Source organism: Poecilia mexicana, unplaced genomic scaffold (genome assembly GCF_051168715.1).
Source record: "Poecilia mexicana isolate PSO_F unplaced genomic scaffold, ASM5116871v1 scaffold_17, whole genome shotgun sequence".
Classification (NCBI taxonomy): domain Eukaryota; kingdom Metazoa; phylum Chordata; class Actinopteri; order Cyprinodontiformes; family Poeciliidae; genus Poecilia; species Poecilia mexicana.
Window position 1 is genome coordinate 10320132 of NW_028263386.1, and position 21523 is coordinate 10341654.

The following is a 21523-nucleotide window of genomic DNA, read 5'->3' on the forward strand; positions in this document are numbered from 1 at the left end:
TCAAATTTAGACTGAGTTTAGTGGCACTGCTTATATGATAAAATTTTTAAATGCATATCTTTAAAGTACATTAAGTGTATTTGTACTAAATGGATCCATACTGTATGTTTCATGATGACTGTACTCCAAGGTAGCAGAATAGTGCATAGTGCCAATATGAAGCAGGAATGTCTGTATAAGAACACAAGAGCTACTACAGACACAAACCCAAGGAACGTTTCTGAATTTTGGTTTGAAATACGATCCTTTATTGTTAAAAGATAACGCCGCATATTTGCTCCCCTGCATGTTTACAGTCAGTTTATTCCTCTGCTGAAAATAAATGTACTTGAAAGTGTAACACAGTTTTGCCTTCCTTTTTTTTTAATTTTCCAAAAGATGCATTCAATGGCAGACAGTAGTCTCACAGTACAAATATTGGAATAGACCAATCCTTGAATCGAAGCAATTCAAGGCGTAAACGGAAAAGATTTGGTGAAGTTAATGTCGATTATCAGAATGGGTAAATAATAGACGGTACGATAAGTAGGAAATAAAAGTGGCCTGTAATTCACAATGTTGCTTTGTGGATTAGGTTTAAAAGCAACGTCTGAACTATTTGGTCTTGTCTCACTACATAAACACATGCTAACTAAGTATAATCTGAACAATAGACTTCAATTTAAGCCAGAATTATTTATATCCATGACAAATTTAGGTTTTCTTATAGAGGATCGAAACTGACATAATAAAAAATAAAATTAAAAAAGAAAGTAAATCAATCAATAAACTTAACATGTACCCTTTAACTTAAAAATAGACAACTTTGCCTCTTGTTTTATAATTCAATTTACCTTCATAGCAATTTTTTTTTTCAATTTTGACATAAACTTTACTCTTATTTTTATTTTTACATTTTCATTTTACTCGTGCAATTATTTATCTTATTTTTTTAGATTTCACTTTATAACATATTCCTACTAGTTTTTATTTCCATGTATTTTACATTTTTGCTTCATTTGCTACAGTTGTGCATTAATGTTCAGAAAGGAACAGAATGTACAATATGGATAATGAATATTGATCCTAAACCTTTTTTGCAGTGTTAAATATGTGTGACAACATAAATTGAAGTGAATAAATTGATGGCTAGTGTGCTTGGATAATCTAGCATGTTTTCCATGTTTATCATCCATATCTTTTTGCCATTCTTTAATAAGTAATTTTAAATAACTTAGCAAATACAAGTACAAAAAAGAGTTTATTGTTTTTGTGTTTTTTGTGCCTATGATTTTACCTGTGAAAGGTGCAATTTTACTTATTAATTAACAGCACACATATTGAAGCGCTCTCCCACTCTTAAACTTTTCCATGGCCTTGAGAAAATAATGGCCATTAATACATTGCAATGGGCAATGCACACATTTACTTAAATGGAACATTATGGAAAAATCAGCTTTGGTTCTTGCAGAGACTTGTGAATCTTTGTCAATGTTAAGTCCCTAAGAAACAAAACGTTGTTAGAAAGTCCACAGTGTCTGTACAACACTATTCCTGTGAAATATAAAGTTTTTCTCTTTAATAAAAGTTAGATTTTGGAATGATTACCAGTATAAAGGGGTTTTTAAACTGAACTTAATGAAATGTTTTCCAGAGAAGTAAGAAAAGAAATCGCAGTCAGCATTGTGAAGACTTCCCTTTTTGCAACTATTTCCCAATAGTTTCCAGATAATTTCTGAAACTGACTTCTACTATGTTGGTCTAAATCTTTGTAAACCACAAAATAAATCACATCCCTAACTGTCTACCGTTCATTTTGCATGATACATAACATTTTGTAGTTATAAAACTAAAACGTATAACTTTCAAAGACTTGAAAATCATCTAACTTAAAGTCAGTGCAGTTGTTGAAATGCTTGCTCTTTGAATTTTTAACTTTCTACGAAATTGTTATACAAGTTAATGAGAAGCACTTGATGTTGATGACAAATGACCAGTTGAGCAGTTGGCTTTCTGATAAGCTATGATCTTTCTCAAAAAACCTCTTTTGCAACCACAGGAAGTCAGTCTGTCTGCGGTCTCCGTTTACGCACATATTTTCCTGTCTGTTGGGATGCAAAGAACGAGTTATAGGCAGAACTTGGTGCCACAGTGTCTTTCTTCGAACCAATTGCTCATTCAGATTTCAGGAAGTCCATAGTAATTACTTATTTGTCAGAAGTAAGAGCCACTAAACAAACCAGACATAACGCTGACTAATTAGAAAGAATAAAAAAAAAAAGAGATGCGATGACGTGGTTTGACACGATGTGTCTGCAGATAAAAACCCCAATCTCTTCATATTGACCAACACAACTTCTAGATTTTGTGTAGACATTACATGGACTAAGCGATCGCCTGGGGAGAAAGTCTAAGAAGAATCATGAGGAGCACATGTATTGTCACTGTGCTCCTTCTGAAAATGCTGCAGTGCCTGGCATTAGATGGTGCAGTATTCCAACTTTTGACATCAATCTGTTTCAGGTTTTTTTTTAAATAGCAGTAGTTGCACATAGAAATCTGTGTCTCATTATTGCTTTTATGTCGGTATAACATAGACAAAACATTTTCTAGTTGCTGAATGCTGGAATATTTATGAGAGCTTTTCATTTGGAACAATTTCTCTTTTCAGATTCACCATTTCAACTTACCAACGCAGCTGGTTTCTGCTTGGTTAAAACGGACTCCGTTTGCCAGGAAATACGCTGGACAACTGCTGACCGATTGCTGGTGCCTGGGAAAAATAAATGTCTGGGAGTCCAGGGGGCAACTCCAATGAGTGAAGTAAGCCTCTATGACTGTGATGAAAACAGTGAGCTCCAGAAGTGGAACTGTACGAATGACAAAGTGCTCACCCTCCAAGCGAGCACAGGACAGAGGCTTTTTGTTGAGCTCCAAGCAGATAACAGAGCTGTACTAGTGACAAAAGAAGGACCCAACAGCAAACTCATGATATCTGGGACATCCAGTGGAGCTTGCACAAGAACATACAGAGGTATAAAACTGCATTCTTTGCAAAATCCAACAAATTTTTAATCAGCATCAAACGGAGTGCTTAATCGCAACTATTTTTTTAAAATTCATTTTTCAGAACTTTACACCATAGGAGGCAATGCAGCAGGAAGGCCCTGCATGTTCCCTTTCTTTTATGAAAACCAGTGGTACTCAAGTTGCACTTTGGCCAACAACCGAGGCCAAGCCTGGTGTTCTGTTGAAACTAAGTATGAACATCAGACATGGGGCTTTTGCCCAACAAACAGTGAGTACTGAACAATCTTTTCATCATAATAATATAGTACAGTTAGTGTTTTAATGCATGTTGTTCTGCCATTTTAAATTATATAAGCACTTTATCATCAGTGAATGTTGATCTATTAAAATAAATTTAAAAAAACTTAGGAAAAGCAAAATAACATAAATATGCCACCTCAGTAAATTGGTAAATCTTTGTAAAAGTGAATGAAACCCTCAAGGCTGGTTTAAAACATAAATACTACAAAAGAACAATAATAAAAGTGCTTGTACACAGCACTTTGCTCACAGAAGGAAAGGGTTTGGGAGGAAAGTTTCCTTAAGAAACAGGTTTAACCTTTGATGATTGTAAAGGATTTAAGAGTCTTGGGATGCTTCCCAAAATATGGGCCGATGCTCAACTCGACTGATATTTCTAACAGCACTTGCTGGGTTTGAGTTCACAGGGCTTGAATTATTTCACTCTGTAGCTAATATATAAAATGTAAAAGTTACATTTCTTTGTGGAATTACTGAAAAAATAACATTTAATTGCTATTTAAATAGAGAATGCGTACATGTTATCTGATGTCTTCATGACAGATACGTTTTTTTATTTTTTTTTTATTTAGTTAGATGAACTTGTATATAATGTTTTGCAGATAAGGACAGCTGGATCAAACATCCAACAAGTGGAGCAGTTTATCAACTGAACACCGAGTCTGCTTTGACGTGGTCAGAGGCTGAAACAAGCTGCAAGCAGCAGAGCGCCTCCTTGCTCACCATCACTGACCCCCAGGAGAAGGCTTACATCACAGGTTACAAGAATTCAGACTGGCAAGAGAATACATGAGCTCTTCAAGGTCTGTCTTTTTAAATGTTCTTTTATTTCACTCTTATAGCGTTGCTCGAGCCAGGAGGTACCCACCAAGGATACAGACTTTGGACCGGGCTGACTCTGGATTCAGATCATGGCTGGCAATGGTCTAATGGGGACCCTTTTCGTTACCTTAATTGGGATTCAGGTAAGATTTTTCAGTCTCATATTTCAATAAAAATCACAGGGTTCACAAATGGTTCTTCTCATTTATATACAACAGCAATTGTCCCTCTGGAAACAACAAAAACTCACAGCGTTGTATTTACACAATCGTTTTCTGTCAAGATAGAAAACTAAACACGTCACAAAATGAAATCCTCATGTGAAAAAATAGTTAAGTGACGCTGCAACATACCTAACGTTGTCCATCATGTCGTTGTAGGACACCCAGTTAATAATCCAGCACATACCTGTGGAGTGATGGACGGAAGCGTAAGGTACGCATGGCAAAGTTCAACATGCAACAAGAAATTCGGCTACATCTGCTACAGTAAAGGAGTTCTGGCTTCTCCAACGGCGGGTAAGAACATTTTTATCATTAGTTCTGGGGGAAATAAAATATGCTTATGATGTTGTGAACTTGTATTTGTACATTCTCCTTTTTGTGTATCCTGCAATCAGTTCCTGACATGGGACATTGTTCAGCACCGTGGGTTCCATACAACGGCCACTGCTTCCAACTTTATCGAAATGCGCAAAGCTGGTCTGGTGCTCAGCAGACTTGTCGTAAAGACGGAGGGGACCTTGCAAGCATTCGCAATATGGAGGACCACAGTTTCATCACCACTGAGCTTGGTTATGGTAGCCCAATTTTTATACCAATCTTTCTTCTGGTGGTTTCTTAGTTTGGGGTTTTCTTACATGTGACAAAACCATCTAACTGCTAACTTGAACATAAATTCAAGCTAACTTTTTTGCCTTTCCTTTTAATCACAATAAGGAATCTGCAAACTAAGCTCATAAATTAAAGTATATGAAGTGCTATAAAGTAATGATAGATATATAGATGTATAATAGCCATTCCTTTATTTATTTCCTCTGTCTGCAGCCTCCACTGATGAGCTTTGGATTGGACTTAATGACAAGAAAACAGAAGGCCTGTTTGACTGGACTGACCACACCACAGTTACCTTCACTAGCTGGCAGTTTGGAAAACCACAAGGTGGAAATAACCAAAACGACTGTGTTCTTGTCAGAGGAGAGGTAAGAAGCATTATGTTCTCTTTTAAATGTGACAAATTTGAATCTGGTCTGCTGTGATGAAGCTGGGCCAAAAAGCAAAGCTCTAAATTTACAAATGCATTTATAGTCACTCGGCTTATGAGATGGGATCCATGTCGGTAGATGAGCTTCCTTCATAGAACATCCACTGTTTCTCCACATAGAAAAGAGTTAGTGGAGGTAGTTCAAGGATTTGATCAGGTTGTCACCCATTTGGAGATTTTTCAAGTAAATCCCACTGATAGGAGAACCAGAACTCATTGGAGGCATTGCAGTAATTTTCAATAAATTAGAATATACAATCCGATGAGCCTTGCTTGTCAGATTAAAAGTACCTTTTGACAATAACAACCTTTAAGCAGGTACTAAACATACTTTTCATTAAGCCAACATTTGTGTTTTTAAAAATAGCTTTTTATTGCTCAGATGTAATACTTTCATTAACTGTAAGTGGAAAATTATCATAATTTACAGCAATATACACATTCAAACATCCATCTGTGTGTAATCTATCTTTTAATTTGTTTCACTTGTTCATTAAGTTCCTAAGATAAAGTAACTTTTCTACGTTATTTTGAATGGGTCTGCATAGATCCAATGTGTGTATTTTGACAATATATTGTAAAACAAACTGTGTATTTTCTTTCTGTAGAATGGAAACTGGGATGATCGTGACTGTAAGGAGAGCCACGGCTTTATTTGTATGAAAGCCAGTGCTTCTGAGCCCACTGGAGATGAAATACAGCAGGATGCAGGCTGCAAAACTGTGAGTGATTTCTTTCAAGTCTGGAAAAAAAATGTTTTGATATTTTATCTGGCATAAAAGCGAAAGAGGGAAGATTTCAACAGAGTAAATTTGAAAAGATTCTCCAAAGTGCTGAAAACAGAACACAGTTTTCATAAGTGATAGAACTAGTAATTCACAATTGTCAGTTCAAAGTTTTGTTATCTGTTGTATTATTTTACTTCTTTACACAGAAAGAGATAAAAATGCTGTTTTTATTTTTCCTGAAAAGGGTTGGAAAAGATACGGCTCCTACTGTTACTTCATTGGAACAGAGAGAAAGACATTTGGAGACGCAAAAGAGGACTGCAAGAGATCAAATTCTTACTTGGCAGATGTTTCAAACAGGTATATTTTTACAAGCGTGTTAAAAAAAGAGAGAGAGAGACAGCGAGAGTGAACGAGGCAGATTTCTAACAACAAAGAGATTTTGTTGTTAGAAACAAAAAAAACAAAAAAATGTTCATAGAAACATTGTTAAAATCATGAAATACAATAAATTTTCTTGTGAGGATAAACAAATTAGGTGACATAAGAAGAAACAACAGGTCCTCCCAGATAAAGAAATAAGAATTAAAAAGCCTTAAATGGATAAAAACATGTGAAATATTACACCATGTTGTTCTGTATGATCCTAGACCTAGTAGGACTAGATAGCAGCAACATCTCATTAATACAATCTAGCTGTCTAACTAATGTGAAACATACTGTAGCTCTATCTTGTTATTTCAGAAATATCTTTACATTATTGCATCTAAATAGCTCAGTATTTAGGACTAACACACCCAACTTAATCTTTATATTTAGCTAAATCAACCTGTTCGGTAATTCAAAATCAAATATGTAAGTTAAATAACAAAAGTCATGTAATAATACAGCTTCCAAACTAAGTGCAAGTAAACAGAAGTGGTAAATGATTTATTATTTTATTGTCCATGTTTCCAGGGTGGATAATGCCTTCCTAGTCAGCTTGGTGGGCCTCAGATCAGAGAAACATTTCTGGTTAGGGCTTTCAAACCAGAAGAACCGAGACGTTTTTGAGTGGACCAGCACGGCCCCTGTGAGATACACTCACTGGAACAGGGAAATGCCAGGTACAAAACATCTATGTTCATATAATGTGTTTGAAAGTAACTTTTAAAATGACAACTTATGACTTCTTTCCCAACAAGCCCACAACCAGGGTTGTGTCGCGATGACCACAGGCAGCACTGCGGGCCTCTGGGACGTTTTGCCATGTACAAACAGACAGAAATACATCTGCAAATATCAAGCAGAAGGGACAGCTCCGACGCCTGCACCAACAACTCGTCCCTCTGACCAATGTGCAGATGGATGGACCAGAGTCCAGTCGAGATATGTCTGCCACAAGGTGAAATTTGACGTTTTTAATGTATGCGCCGCTAAACTGCAATGATTTGTTAACATAAGCGAACAATGTCAGTTGGAAAAAAATAGCTGATTGCAATTTTGATTGTTTTATGTTTTCAAATAATTGAAACACTAATAATATAATCCTCAGTGGCTGTTTTATAATAATTTGAAACCATGAGTTTGCCTTTCTGAGTGCCTTTTGACTTGTCTGAGACAACCTGCACGTTTTCTCATAGTTTTGATGATGACAGTTAACTGATAAACAAAAGACATCAGAGGGTGAACTACAGGGAGACGTCACATCCTCTTGAATTTTGCTCAATAATGAAATGAGGGTTGAATGGACAGACGGATAACAGGAGGTGAACTTCTTGTGTTTTTAGATATTTTCAGCGTCTAAGTCATGGTTTGAGGCCAGGGACTACTGCAGAGGAATCGGAGGAGACCTTATGAGCTTCCACAGCGCTGCTGAGATGAATTTGAATAGGCAATCATATGGGTACAGCATGACTTTATTTACCTACTGCCATAAACAGCAATTTTTCAAGGAGATGCACCAGAATGCCTTTTTATGTCGTTTTCTTTTTTTGTTTGTTTTTTCATTTACAAAATGATCAGTATCCCTTTGCTATTTTCTCAGTAACTGCTAATAAGGCTGAAATCACATTATGGATAAGAGATACCATATAGCATGCTTACATTATAAAATGTTGTGTATATTTGCCTTTACAGTGAAGTATACTTTTAGGGCTTGTCTATAGTATGCCTCAGTGGAATGCATAAGGCAAGACTGCAAGACAGACTTAAATGAGGAAATACATTTATTAAGCAATGAAAATATATTTAGAGAAGTCATGGTCTCATCTTGTATTTGTTATTGAGACTTAAGTATATCACCTGTTTCCAGACCCTATTACTACAGGTCTTCAAAACTCTGGATTGGACTTAGTGCCAATGACCAGGGCACTGGTTATGTGTGGAGTGACGGATCTCCAGTGAGTAAACAGATGTCTTTCTTTGCAGGCCTTCTTAATCCGTGTCAAAACTTTTTACGCATGTCTTTATCGTAATGGTTTCCTTAACAGGTAAACTTTCAGCACTGGCAAGATGGAGAGCCAAACAACAAAAACAGTGTTGAATCTTGCGTTGAATTCTATTCACACAAGTGGGATGAATCAGGATCTTGGAATGATAATCAGTGTGAAGCACGTAATGGCTTTGTTTGTCAGATCCGCACAGGTAAAACGTGGCTATGGCATACAGTTATGTAAAGTTGTTCTTAGATACATTTAATGTTACCAAAGTTCTTGTTATAGTTCTCAGTTATACCATATTTTTTATGATTTCTGGTGTGCTTTCTATCTATATGTAGGATTGACTCCAAAGTCACCGCCACCCACTCCAACTCCAGGTGAGTACATTATGTATTAACCTGAATACAATAACTCAGATTTTCAATTTGAGATGCAATAGTCAACAATCTTACTGGCAGTGATGCCAGTCATGCGATGTGATACCCCTGGCAAGCCCCTCATCCTGTGCACATATTTTTTGCTCTCGCAAATAGAATATTACTTTTTGAAATTCACAAATCACAACTGTGTTGTTAACAGTCTGTGATCAGTCTGGGTTTGACTGGTTCTCTTCCGGTTCAGGTAGCCTGTTCTCCTTAAATCCTGAGCTTAAATCCTGAGAAACGCCTTTCTTTATATGTTTACATGTCTGCCAGCTTTTCCCCGCAGAAAAACGGCCAAACCCAGCGGTAGGGGAGCCAAGATGGTCCACCAGCAGGCCACCATGTTTTTGTAGTAAAAAATGTCAAGTTGACAGGAAATGTAAAAATATTACTGGGTAACTATAGGATACTTGTTGACAATACTTAGAGTCTTAAAAACAACAAACAAAAACACAATTAAAATAAATAATATAATATGTTTGCACTTCTGTTAAATCCCAATTAAGTAATTAACCAGCAGATCTTCAAACTCTATGTAATGCTGGTCATATTTAGAGTTGACTCCAGGCATAAATGAACTAAGCAGCTGCTTAGGCATGAATGCTAACATTTTATCACAGACCATAGATGTCAAATTTTAACATTTGCTTATTGAGAATGACAATGTTGTTACGTTTTATTTAATGATTTCTGCATAGATAAAAAAAAAACGATTTTAAATTATTTAACATTTAAATTTAAGATTTAAATGTTGTGTAAAAGTTCAATGAAGAATCTTCATGGTTAGATTGTTACCATAGCGACCATCTGATGCAATGAGTTTAATGTTTGTGTTTGAGCTCAACTTGTTCACAAATACATCTCAGCAAATTACAACCATTAGTGATTGCTTTTAAGCTCTGCCAATTAATCTAAGACTACAACCTGCCTGTACCATATCAGACTTTTCTCATATGAGTATCTAATATGCATTATCTGCTATGGCAAATGCACAGATTACAACCGTACCGGTGATGGCTGGCTGGAATGGGGGGGAAATCAATACTATTTTGAAAACCGGCAAATGGCCAATGAAGATGCTCGGAAATCCTGCAGAGAGAAACATGCTGACCTTGTAACCATCAACAGTGAAGCAGAACGTATTTTCCTGTGGAAGCAGGTATGTTTATTCATTCTTCGGTAAGGCACAATTCCAATAGCTACAAAATACAATAAAACTCAAATCTAGCTCGTCAAAGAGAAATCAATATTCACCAGATTTCAGTTAAATTTTAATTTACTTGAATCTATATTACAAATTCTGTGAACAGTCTCAAAATCATCCATACCCTTTGAACTTTTTATCATAAATATATCAAATGTATTTTATTGGGATTTTGTGATTTAAATTCACACAAATGTTCATAACATTGTGAAGCTGAAGAAAAATAACAGATTTAAACATAAAAAAAAAAGAATCTAAAACTATTATGTTTTCAGCCCCCCTTTTATTTGTCAGTTTTAGTTTGACCTGCAGATTCCTATTTTGGCCAATCCGAATGAACATCACTCACTATATATATTTGAAGACTTCCACAATCACTTTGGTAATAGTAGGTTGAATAGAATATTAATTCCAGGGCTAAAAACAAATGTAGTAATTTACAACAAATGTATAAACAAGTGCTAAAAACAACAAAGAGGGAACTATCATTTCCCATTCCTTTCACAATTAGTTTGGAATATGATAAAGTTTGTAATACTGATGTCACAAAGGAAAAAAAAATGAAATGAAATAAATATAATTGTTTGTATTTGGATTACAGTTTTGCTAAGTTCCTTATTTGACTGAGCCAAATGAGTAACTTAATGAATTGGCAAAGAAATTATGTTATATGCAGCAGGATTAGAATTGCATTTGCCTTTTGCAAAGTTCTCTGAAGTTCACAGTGTTATGAATTTACACTAGTTATTCCTTTCTGAATTTATTGTCACATTTCTCTGACATATTCTCCTGCACTCATAAACTAAAATAAGCCTTTGTTTGAGTATAGCTATCCAGACGTTCTGATTCTAGTTCTGTCTGGATTGGATTAACTGTGGATCTTGACAAGTCATTCCAGTAAGTATATCATCCAAACATATCTGGAAGACAAAGGAATATTAATAAATCTGTTTGCAAGCTTTCTTCCAAAGCATTATAACTAACTGTAATGGTAATAGAGCAGATTAATGGAGTAGTGTATTTTTCTTTGCATGCTTGACCTTGTCTTTTTTTGCTTTCAGATGGATGGATGGTTCTCCAGTAATTTATCAAATGTGGGATGAAGGACAACCTAATTTTGCTAATAATGACGAAAACTGTGTTTCCATGAGATCGTTCCATGGTGAGTAGATGACTAAATGAAAATAACTAACTTGTCCTTCTGATTGTATTCTTTGGATAATGAAGCAAGAGAATAGGGTACTGTAGAAAAATGGTTCACCAGCTTTTACTCATTTAAAAAAAAAGATAAAACTAAGACCAAGGGAGTGATATGAACTATAAACAAAATAGTTTATTATTATACCGCCATAACAATACTACTGGTACGTTTTTTACTTTAATATTTCACATTCACCAACACCCATAGATCTTCTTCTTAGTTATCGTATTTTTATTTTAAGTGCCACTACAGAAAGCTTCAAATCAGAACAATAATGAAAAAAATCAGAAAATGAAATAACAAGCTATCTCTTTACAGCTAAGAAAAAAATATGGGTCAATTTTAGAAAAAGATAAAAAAAAAAAAGTACAAAAATATGTAAATATGAATACTTTGATAAATGTCACCAATCCCCATCTCACAGAAAAATGTGAGATGCACATTGCGACTTCCTGACTTGCCTTTTATGGTTTCACAGGGTTCTGGCATGATTACAACTGTGGATTTGAATTCGGCTCTATTTGTAAGCGCAGTAGCTCACCTCCTGTCAATGCCACCGTGGCTCCTACTGCTCCACCTAAAGGTAACTGCAAAGACGGCTGGCAGAAGATCAACTTCAAGGTGAGAATTAGATGAATAAATAATGGGAGAAAAACATGCTCTTGAGATGTTGAGATGAATATTCCACGAGTGATAAAAACCCGTCCTTGTCTCCCATAAGAAGACAAAAAATGACGCATAAAATTGTTGAGTCGATCTAAACTGGCCCTCTGGTTTCAGCTTTATATCTTGAGAGTATCTGGTCCTCTTCCCATTGGAGCTAGATCGAATGCATTCAGCTGGAATATACACAAGTTGTCAATTAATTTCTTACGTCTCAATTTCAGTGTTACAAGATCATAAGTGACAAAAACTTAACATGGTTTGATGCAAGGCAACAATGTAGAGACTACGGAGGAAACCTGGCCTCTATTCCCTCAAGACATGAGCAAGGTTTGTTTTCTCATAAAAGTTTTAAACATTTACTTCAGTTCAGGTTATTTGTTACAAATGTCATATTTACTTGAGTATTTTGCTAAGTTTTCTAGCCATCAGCTTTGCTGTTGTTCAGTTATCATTGAGTTTTTACCCCTATTATGCTTTGTCTTTGGCTACTAACCACCCTCATTAGAAAGATTGTGTGTGCAAGTCTAAACATGGTTAGGTTTAAACTGGAATGCAAAGTGATGGAAATTGGCCATGTCATTCAGAAAAGCCAGAAATTTTATTATGTTGTTGATCTGGAATTGTCTGGGATTTTAACGACTGTTTTCTGTTTTCAGTGTTTTTGGTGTCTGAAATGACTAAAACACCAAACAGAGACCTGTGGATTGGTTTTCAGAGCTCATATGGCAGTGGGTTTTACTGGACTGATGGACGGCCGAGGTCTTATGTCAATCTTGAGTTTCCTGTAAGTAAACATTGCATGTTTGTGTTGGCAATTTGAAAATGGTATCGCTCAGACAGTTTATTAAGTATAAGATTTTGTTTTAAATTTTAGGAACAACGAATTTACCACTTTTCACACCGTTACGGTCCTATGGTAAGATAAAAACATTCAGCTTTCTTTGTGCAAAATCAGTGGTTCTAAAATTTGTCTCCTGCTACAGAAAAATGTTTGGCTAATGAGTTGCAACTGCTTCACAGTTTTAACAATCTTTACGAAAATGTTATTTGATCATTTTATTTTAACCCCATAAATATTTTGAAAAATAAACAAGCATTTTGTGTGGTGATCTGTGTTTTTCTGTGTGTTATTTTGAGGTTTTCTGTGTCCTGTTTTCCCCTATGAGTCTCTGTGCCGTCCTGATTGTTCCCAGCTGTGTCTCGTTTCTTTGATTATGTCCCAGTGCATTTAGTCCCAAAAGTTGTCTTTGTCTGTTGTCGGATCCTCGTCGTGTTACGTCTTGCTGCCTGTTGTTCCATTCTGTGGATTTTTTCATTAAATCATTATCACCTTCATCCTGGGGCCTGTTCTGCGTTCTCTCTTACCACTCAGCCTCACAAATCATGACATTTTGTAGTTCGTTTGCTTCGTGAAGAAAAAAAGCTTTATAATTAACTTAATAAAAACTAACTTTTGGTTTTCTTGTATGCCAGCCTATAAATTTGAATGTGTAACTGCTTGAGAGCAATTTATTTGTATATTTAATATTTTTAAATCATGACTTCAAAATGTATATTTGAAGTTAAGATTTCTAAGCTATTTATTGATTATTTTTCTTTTTGGATTCTTTTGCAGTATCACTTTGACGATGACGTAAGTAATTCTTAGATTACTGAATGAACAGAAACCATTAGAAACCATTACTTTTGCTAAAGAAACAAGCTTCGCTCTGACCCAGTGGTATAAAATTATATCCTAATAGTGAGGGGTGTAGACCTGGGGTGGGTTGTAGAGCAGTGAAGAAAATATGACTGAATAAATATTATCTCTCCTTGTAATTCTGATCACAACTCTCTCAGTTTTCCCCTGCGAGCATCAAAAACGTTTCTCTGATTCTGAGGTATACAGATTATAATAATCTTATAATGTCGGTTTGTCTTGCAGATATTTGTAAGCCTTCAAGATAAGGTGAGTATTTTCTAAAATGTAATTTTTACCATTTTACACTTAACCATTAAAGGTTTTGTGAACTACGTCTGCTGGCCTGTCATTTCCAACAGAAAAAGTGTGCCGTGATCAACGCTAATCCTTCATTTGGAATTGGAAAATGGATACCTAAATCCTGCAATGACACCAATGGATTTATATGTTCAATGCCCTTAAGTAAGTCATTTAACATGGTTCCTGCTGATGATTTTCAAAACAGTCAAATTTTCACTTGACTTTCTTGTGTACTACACATATCTGTCCCACTTTTAACCTTCAGCCCAGGTCTAGTTTATTTCTCTCTGTGAAAAAACAGCAAATGATTGGTAAAATTGCAAATAAAATTTACATTATTAATACTTGTAAATAAGAATGTGTAGTTGTGAACCTTGTAGAAATGATTTTCTTTTCTTTCCTTTGGCTGATTGGCCAAACACAAATGTAACAATCCAATAAGATTATGGTTGGGCTTGGCTGTTGCGGCCACAGGATCTTATTATAGGCAAAGTCAGATGTCTGACTTCAACCTTAAACCATTTTTATTGCATAATCCTTCTACTAATCTTAGTGGATTACAGATAGGTCAATGCCATTATCAATTAATTATCTTTAATTGACATGGCATTGTCCCATCAGCTGTAAAAGTTAGTACCTGCAGGTGGAAACTCACACAAAAGCAAGGGAGTTTTTTTTATTTGTATCAGTAAAAGGACATTTTACAAATACAATTTTTTTTTACACAAATTCTTTACTATGGATGCACAAAAAATGTTTCTCCATTTTATTTTACAAGGTTACACAACTCATGCATTCTGATTTACAAGTAGACATTATTTAATTATGATCATTTATAATATTTAAATACATCTTTAAATGCACATTTTTGCAATGAACTGAGTACCGTGATTAAAAAAAAAAAAATGGTTACTTATCTTTTCTATTCTAAAACAGATGAAGATCTACCTAATAAAACTCAAACAAATCCAGAGAACTACTTCAAAATCCTAAATGACTCCATCAAGCTTGTTACCCAGCAAAAGAACTGGTATGAAGCTCAGAAGGCCTGTGAAGCTGACAGCGCCAAGCTGGTCAGCGTGCGGACTGAGTGGACACAGGCTTACATTGAGCTGCTGGCGTTGAATCTTAATCGTTCTCTGTGGATTGGACTCAATAAAAACCAGGTATGGTCTCTAAAGCCTCTAAAATTAAACGTTTATTCTAGAATCCACTCGAACTTACTAGATGTAATGCTTTCATGATAAAATGCTCACAGGGAATTGACAAAAAGCACATTTTTACGGGTGCAACACCTGTCTAATGCATTAAGTGGAAATATACTGTTACAAGAGTTTCAGTTTGATCAGTTGAAAAATGTTTAACAGATTTTTTTTTCTAAAGAAAAAGTTTTATGATTTTTTCACCCCAATGTTCTAACAGCACTAAATTTAATGTTGAATATTTTTGATTTCAGAGCTACTTGAAGGCTATGCACAATACATTTAGATATTAAATAAGCCATGTTATTTTTGCTCTATGCATCTGACAACTCTATTTTATTGACAAATATGCAGTCTCAATAATTTGTTTCAAAACAGCGTCACCTTACAAAGAGTGCTGACCCAAGAGAAGCTATGTCTTATAAGCATCCACATTATTTCCTATTTGCCATCTAAGTTGGCATATTGCAAAACATTGGTGGTATTACATTTACAATTACATCTTTAAAGTATGTGTGTTATTTTTGATTGATTTCCATTGAAATAAATGCATTTGAATTATTAGCAATGGTTTGAAATCCAAAGTGTACATCTATCTCAGGACCAAATATGTTGTTTTTGCAATTGAAAGCAATTTTTTTTTCTTACTTTCTTAAATGCATCTTAGAATTTAGGTTACTTTTTAGAAAAAAAGTAAAAAAAAAAAAAGAAGAGAGTAGAAATTTCTTCTGTTTCATTTGCCGTCTGTGTAGATGTTTTGTTTTAGTAACTACAACATGCATGCAGCCCTGCTAAGTCCTAGAGTAACGATTTAATTTCAAAACAAGATATTTGTGATATCTGTGTTACCAAAAATGTAGGAACATTAACACAAAACACTAGGTAACTGAGCTGTATGCATTATCTATTTTTTTTTTTTTTTGGGATGTTTTTCTTTTACTTTCAGACTAAAAACTACTTCCAATACGTAGAAGGATGGCCATTAATTTTTACTCGCTGGGATCATAATGAACCACGTAGAGATGGAATTTGTGTTTATGTGGATGTGGATGGAAAATGGAAAACCAACGATTGCAATCAGGAGTTCAGCAGTCTTTGCATGAAGTCCACAGGTAAAAGCAAACTAAATGTATTCTAAATAAACATATAAGCACGTACATCCCTTAAGTTGCTTAAATCCACACTTTACTGTTTCAATTTTCTTCCATTTTGCTATGTAATGCTATATGAATTTTAATAAAATGGTTTTGATTTATTAAAATAAGTAATTTGTACCACTGTTTATATATTACACAGACATACCACCAGAAGTGAAGACAGACGATTATCCTGGAGTTTGTCCAGAAGACCCACATTCGTCTATGTCTGGATATCGGCCTTCTCGGTTTTCATTTGGCCAACGTCAGTGGCAGACCTGGAAACCTTTTAGAGGTTTTTGCTACCTATTTTCCTCTGATGAGAAAGAGTGGCAAGATGCCACTACTAGCTGTCTGGGACATGGTAGGTGTTTTCTGTGAAAAGTCTTTTCTACAGTAGTTAAAATGTATGTTGCATTCACAAAAAAATAACTCCCGGTGCGTTCTGTGAAGGTGGATCCCTTGCCAGCATTGGAGATCCCTTTGAACAGGAGTTCATACTTAATAGCATTAAACCATTTCAAGACTCACAAACATCTTATTGGATGGGCCTGTACAAAACTAATAAAGGTAATGAACATCACAAAAAAGGCAATCTTAGAGGAAAAATCTAAAAATGTGTTTTCTGTTTTACGAAAGTAATGTTACACTGTAAAATGTTTGAGCCGCATTTAGTTGTGTCTAATATCTTCTACTCTTTGAGTAAATTACATTTTGTGAGTTTTAGATTTTGAACTTAAATGTGTGAGTTTGTGAAAGATAAACTTTCTGCAGTAAGTTAACTTTTTTTATTATTAACTTTGTCAAACCTCTAAGAGTTGAATAAACTGAGTTTTTAAGTTAGCACTTAAAAAAACTGTAAGCAGAAAAAGACAGGAGTGGGAACTGCATGTTTTTTGTATCTTGAGATGGAAATGCGTTACATTAATCTGACTGTTGTGTGTTATTAAGGTAAAAGTTTATTTTTAGCAATTATCAGCTTGTAAAGCTTGAGGATGATAAATGTTCCAGAGCAGACATTTAATAAAATTCATCACCAGATCAAAAATTTTGTTCATGCAATTTGAAACAAGAATTTAAATTATCCTAAAGTAACTATTTAACCATTTAGTTAAATAAATAAGCTAAAATAAGTTAAATAATCTTGTGTTATTGTGAGTGAAAATCATAGAGAAATGTGGCTCTTTAACTAGGGGAGAACAGTTTTTTTTTTCTTTCATGTTGTGAAATAATTATTTGGTTTAAATTACAGCATTAAGTTAAAACTCACAATTCAAGATTAATGAACTTAAAAAAATGTCTATGAAGTTTAATTTCAGAATTAAAACCAAAACAATTTTCTTGTTGACTGAAAATACATTTTCAAGGCAGCAGGTGGACTTTCATTTTCAAGTTAAACCAGCTTCAAATATTTTACAGTGTATTTGTGTAATTTCATTTCATTTCATAATATACAGCAAACATAATAATAAAATATCTGTCTATCCCCAGGAGAATGGAAATGGTTGGATAACACGGTCATGGATTTTGAAAACTGGCGAAGTTATCCATCTAGCCCCTTCGGTATGATTAGTGCATCAGACGGGAAATGGCATACGGGGCAACGATATTGGGATAGACCATACATCTGTAAAGCAGCCAAAGGTAAAACTTTACCAAGAATTAAATCTCAGCTGTAAATATTTTCTTTCGTTCCATTTTCTAAAAATATTTAGGGTAGATGGCAACTATTTTGTGTTTCACTTTTTACTTATGAAAAGGGGAAAAATAGAAATAGCCTTAATGTTAAATTTACTTAAATGTTATTATTTTTATTTATTGGAATTGCGTTACATTTTCCTGGTGTTTCACCAACTCTTTGAAGAGACCTGTGGTGCCTGGAGTGAAGTTTCTGGCAATGACATTTTGAAGTGACCTGGAACTGCTTTTCCTTCAGGTCACTTCAACATTTTGTTGCCAGATCTTGAGATCTAGAGCCATATGCACCACTTATCTTACACAGCTAGCACACTAAAATCTCCAAAGATTGTTCTTATGACCTCAGGGTTTTATGAACTGATACCTCTGTTGGTGTTAAAAACTGATGTTTCAAAGGTGGTTCTATAACTTTGTATTACTCTTTTCTTTTTCTTTCCAGTGTTGCTGTCAAAGCCATCATCCGCACCAAGTAAGTCATTCTTTCATCTCTTTTTATTTGGGAAAAATCTTTTTGTTCCTTATAATCTACTTTTTTTTTTCTCTGCAGGTGTTGCCTCGAGTCCTCAAGGTCGGGGTCACGCAGCTTTATCTGCTGTGTTAGTCATTGTGGGGATCGCGGTGGGAGCAGGTGTTGCTTTCTTCCTGTTCAAGAAGTCTGGTCGTCAGATGATGACCATACCAATCCCTGGAGGGCTAACGGCCTTCGACAACCCACTCTTCAGCAGCAACCGGACACAGAAAGATTTGGTGGACACTAAAAAACTATTGGGGAACGCCGATGAAGATAACAGTCAGCCTGTAATAACTATATAATTGTAAAAGACAGCAGATGGTGCATGGAAGTATTCTCTGTTTGGGCTGCTTAGCATTTGTACAGTCATAAAATCAATGTAAATGCAAAAAATGATTTATACAAGAAGGTGACTTAACAATTAGCTGGAATGTGGCAAGTCGCTTGGATCTATATTGTATTCTAACTACTGCAAAAGCTTATTTGCCAGACGAGGAAGAAGACATGAACACTCGTTGACTCAACGCAGTCATTCACTTAGAAATGATACAACACCTCTCCAAAGATTATTGTTAGAAAAATTTGTTTGCTAAAAAGAACAACCAAGACAGAATTCACAAAAGTTAGAGAGTCTCTATAGATCTTTAATTAAACTTCCCAGCATGGAGAAAATGCAAAGAGTTACACAGGTGGTAGGTCAGAGCATTCTCTGACTAACAAAGGATATTATCTTGCTACACTTCCTACGTGATTTGCGCAGATGTAAGGTTGTGTTTTGCAACCCTGCAAAAACACGTAGCACCATTGGTTTCTTATCTTTGCTGACAGTCCTCATCTCCTGCAGGAAATGAACTTACGAACTTGCTTCCTTACGTCTATAATGCTGCAATGTGTAAGTTTCACTTCAGCCGTCAATATGTAATGTTATTCTGAAACCAGGATATGTCTAGAAGCGTAAGGTCAAAAGGCAACAAATGAGTACATGATAAATCAAATGAATGTGATCAATAAATGATAATTAACTAGTATTTTTCCAACAGTTATTTAAACAAAATCATTGCAAGAGATTATAAATTTTGAAAAAATAATGTTATATGTTGTGATATTTACAGTTGATCAAAAAATGACTTATGGGAAATTATACACTTGGCAATAATTAATGTAAAAGTCTTGTGCTGGCATTACAGTCATCAGTGAATGTTCCTACTGGTATTGTTAAAGAGGAATGATCTATATCTGACATGATAATCAGTGAAATTAGGGTTAGCAGAAAAAAATCCATCAATATTTGAAAGAAAAAAAAAATTAAAATTAACAAAACTTCCTGTCAACTAGTTGCTTTGGTAAAAAAATAAAATAAAATGGAATCTGCTAATAAAGCTATTCATTTTTCAGTTTTATTTGAATTTTTTAATTTTCATTTCTGGTGTTGACCATATTGTATTATAAGAGGGATTTATATAGAAGGAATGTGATCTTAAATATGTCTGAATGACTTTATTTTTTTTTTGTTTGACTATAATTTTATTGATGAATTAGATCTGTTTTGTAAATTGCCTTAAAATGACATTTGTTTGAAATGGGATTTATATGAATAAAACAAAATGAATGAAATGGAATTGATTTAATTTGTGAATTCAATGGCAAGAAGGGTCAATGTGCTATAATTTGGGTGGGAAATGTTTCACAAATCATCAGTAATTATTCTGTTTTGATAATATAATATTCAAGTTCTAATATCTCTATTTCAACCTGGAAAGACTCGCAACCAAAGAGCAGCAATTAGACAGTTTTGCTTGACATGGATTCCAGCTCTAGCTTCCTCCTTCCTCATGTTGATGTTGGGCAAAACACTGAACTCAAAGTTGTTTGAGGCAGAGGAGCTCTTTTTTTTCCACACATTAACTGTCTCCTAGTATACTGTTTTAACAAACATATAAAAATATATGTCTATATAAAATATAGATGGGTTTTGATCTAAAACAAGTAAGGCGTAACAATGAAGAAGCTGGTTTCCAAAGTGTGCCAGGGCGGCTTTGCTCTACAGAAATTATATCTGGAGATGGTAGCTAAATTGCATGAATGACTATAAACGTAAGTTTGGATCTGACGTCAGAATAGACAGGATGCATAAATAAATATGAACCTTCATCCATCTGGGTTATTTGCATGAGTGTCTGTGTGTGCTAGTTCATCACCTGGGATAACAAGACGTTTCAAATGTGAAAAGAGACCAAGCATGCATCACCCCGTGGAGGCAAGAAGCAGGTAGCCTTGAAATGAATCACAAAGAAGTTCTGCACAAATTCTTTCAGATTGTTTTGGTGACCCCGATGTACCCTCTCAAAATGTTAATAACTTTGCTTTTCTTTGAAAATAATCATTGTTTTGTTCCTTTTTTGTTTCATTTTATTTTTTGTTTGTGTTTGTGCATTACAGTCGCTCTTGCCGAGGTTTAATTTCAAAGTGTTTCTTGGACAACACGACACACTTTGAATGTGAACTTGAAGTATTAACTGAATCAAATGAGGAAATCAGAAACTGGATTTGAGAAATTAAAAATGACGGTCAGCATTCTGAAGACTTCCTTTTTGCAAGACTTGCAAAAAGGAAGGATTTTAGGTAACTCAGGAACAGTGATTTGATTTACTATTAAATTGTGCTGTGCACATTAAACCAGTTTGACTCACTTCCTGTTTTTTTGGATTTCTTACGTGAGATACAAAAAAAGAGAAATTGTGAAAAGCTTGAAATCTCCAAAATCTGAAGGTATCAGGGTTACAGCACCAAGGTTTGCTTTGGATGCTTTGCTGCAAAAAAAGGTGGTTCACTTCACAAAATACTGTAGATCATATCATGAGGAAATATTGAAGTGACTTCTCAAGCCACGAGGTAAGAAATAAAAGCTTGGACACAAATCATTCTACCAAATAGCCAGTGACCTGGACCACATACTGGCT

General features: G+C 34.9%; 1 protein-coding gene across 1 annotated transcript; it reads left to right on the top strand.

The window, feature by feature from the left end:
- The first annotated feature begins 2100 nt into the window (after positions 1 to 2100).
- On the top strand, positions 2101 to 20182 carry LOC106924793 (macrophage mannose receptor 1-like). Its single transcript, XM_014998666.2, has 33 exons — positions 2101 to 2465; positions 2651 to 3013; positions 3110 to 3277; positions 3912 to 4067; positions 4152 to 4274; positions 4512 to 4649; positions 4751 to 4930; positions 5178 to 5332; positions 6003 to 6116; positions 6367 to 6482; positions 7080 to 7228; positions 7307 to 7506; positions 7892 to 8007; positions 8416 to 8503; positions 8594 to 8747; positions 8881 to 8919; positions 9960 to 10123; positions 10998 to 11065; positions 11230 to 11330; positions 11848 to 11990; positions 12257 to 12362; positions 12692 to 12819; positions 12910 to 12951; positions 13651 to 13668; positions 13960 to 13983; positions 14076 to 14178; positions 14953 to 15182; positions 16165 to 16330; positions 16515 to 16718; positions 16808 to 16924; positions 17846 to 17998; positions 18492 to 18521; positions 18600 to 20182. Exons 1-33 carry the CDS (start codon positions 2402 to 2404, stop codon positions 18863 to 18865), a joined length of 4386 nt encoding a protein of 1461 aa, XP_014854152.2. The 5' UTR covers positions 2101 to 2401; the 3' UTR covers positions 18866 to 20182.
- The last annotated feature ends 1341 nt before the right edge of the window (positions 20183 to 21523 follow it).

Bases quoted from the DNA above. Each gene is read 5' to 3' on its own strand.
- LOC106924793 (XM_014998666.2), top strand. From the start codon at position 2,402: ATGAGGAGCACATGTATTGTCACTGTGCTCCTTCTGAAAATGCTGCAG. The intron at 3,014-3,109 runs GTATAAAACTGC...TTCATTTTTCAG, and splicing joins TTGCACAAGAACATACAGAG to AACTTTACACCATAGGAGGC. The intron at 11,991-12,256 runs GTGAGAATTAGA...TCTCAATTTCAG, and splicing joins GGCAGAAGATCAACTTCAAG to TGTTACAAGATCATAAGTGA.